Below are 1,108 nucleotides of genomic sequence, written 5' to 3' on the forward strand. Positions count from 1 at the left end.
TCCCTCCGTGTTCTATGAAAAATGTGTCTTTAAATATTATAGATTAAACCTTTCTAAACTGACCTTTAATATATGGCGCCCCCCGCTCAGTGCCGTTTAAAATTACCACTAGTGAAAAATGCCGTTCTCACAGAGGATTTCTGCTTCCTGTGAGTGAACTGTGTCTCCTCCTGCAGGCGGAAGAAGAGTTCAACATTGAGAAGGGCCGCCTGGTCCAGACTCAGAGGCTGAAGATAATGGAGTACTACGAGAAGAAAGAGAAGCAGATCGAGCAGCAGAAGAAAATGTGAGTCATGGCGAGACATCACAGGACACATCAAGTCCTCTCTTCCTCAATTCTGCCCTTTTTAAGAACAAAGAAATAGCTGTACGTGTGACACTGAGTTTCTGTAATTTTATTTAGTCGCTTCGTTCTACAATGACTCTTTTGTGACCTGCTCCAAACCGTCTCCACGGTTTCCGCTTGGACAAACATAGCCCACTTAGAAATCTAAACCTGACCCTATGTGTGTGTTGTTTGTCTTCTCAACAGTCAAATGTCTAACCTGATGAACCAGGCTCGACTGAAGGTGCTGAAAGCCCGCGATGACATGATCTCAGTAAGCTACTGGACATCATCCTGCCAACATACTGTCATATTTAGTGTGCACAAGGAGATGGATAAATAACAATACTGTGTATTTGCACCCTCAGGAAATGTTGAATGAGGCCCGCCAGCGGCTCGCTAACGTTGCAAAGGACGCGGCCAGGTATCCAGCCCTGTTGGACGGATTGATCTTACAGGTTTGTTTGAACTCTCGGCTGATACACATACTCAGATATCAGTTTGGCAACAGATTATGTGTCTATGAAGAGACTGTGACTTTTACAATCCTTTATGTCAGGGATTCTATCAGCTCCTGGAGACCAAAGTGACCATTCGCTGCCGTAAACAGGACGTGCAGTTGGTACAGGTGAGTAGATTAGTGAGTGTGTGTGTGAGAAGAGCGTGTCGGGTGACTGAATTCACATGTGGTAACAGGTTACCTTCTATCTATTCAAACTGTTTTTCATCGACAGGCGTCCATCCAGAGGAACATCCCCATATATAAAGCAGCTGTGAAGAACA

The 1,108-nt window shown here is 44.8% G+C and overlaps 1 protein-coding gene across 1 annotated transcript; it reads left to right on the top strand.

The window, feature by feature from the left end:
* Positions 1-133: 133 nt before the first annotated feature.
* Positions 134-1,104, top strand: LOC111671739 (V-type proton ATPase subunit E 1-like; the record flags this gene model as incomplete). Its single annotated transcript, XM_023428928.2, has 5 exons — positions 134-286; positions 533-599; positions 694-783; positions 885-953; positions 1,060-1,104. Coding segments are annotated over 5 exons (424 nt in total), but the record flags the coding sequence as incomplete, so codon positions are not given.
* Positions 1,105-1,108: the final 4 nt, after the last annotated feature.

Source organism: Seriola lalandi, unplaced genomic scaffold (assembly GCF_002814215.2).
Source record: "Seriola lalandi dorsalis isolate HSWRI2012SDOR001 ecotype SW California unplaced genomic scaffold, Sedor1 jcf7180002007388, whole genome shotgun sequence".
Classification (NCBI taxonomy): domain Eukaryota; kingdom Metazoa; phylum Chordata; class Actinopteri; order Carangiformes; family Carangidae; genus Seriola; species Seriola lalandi.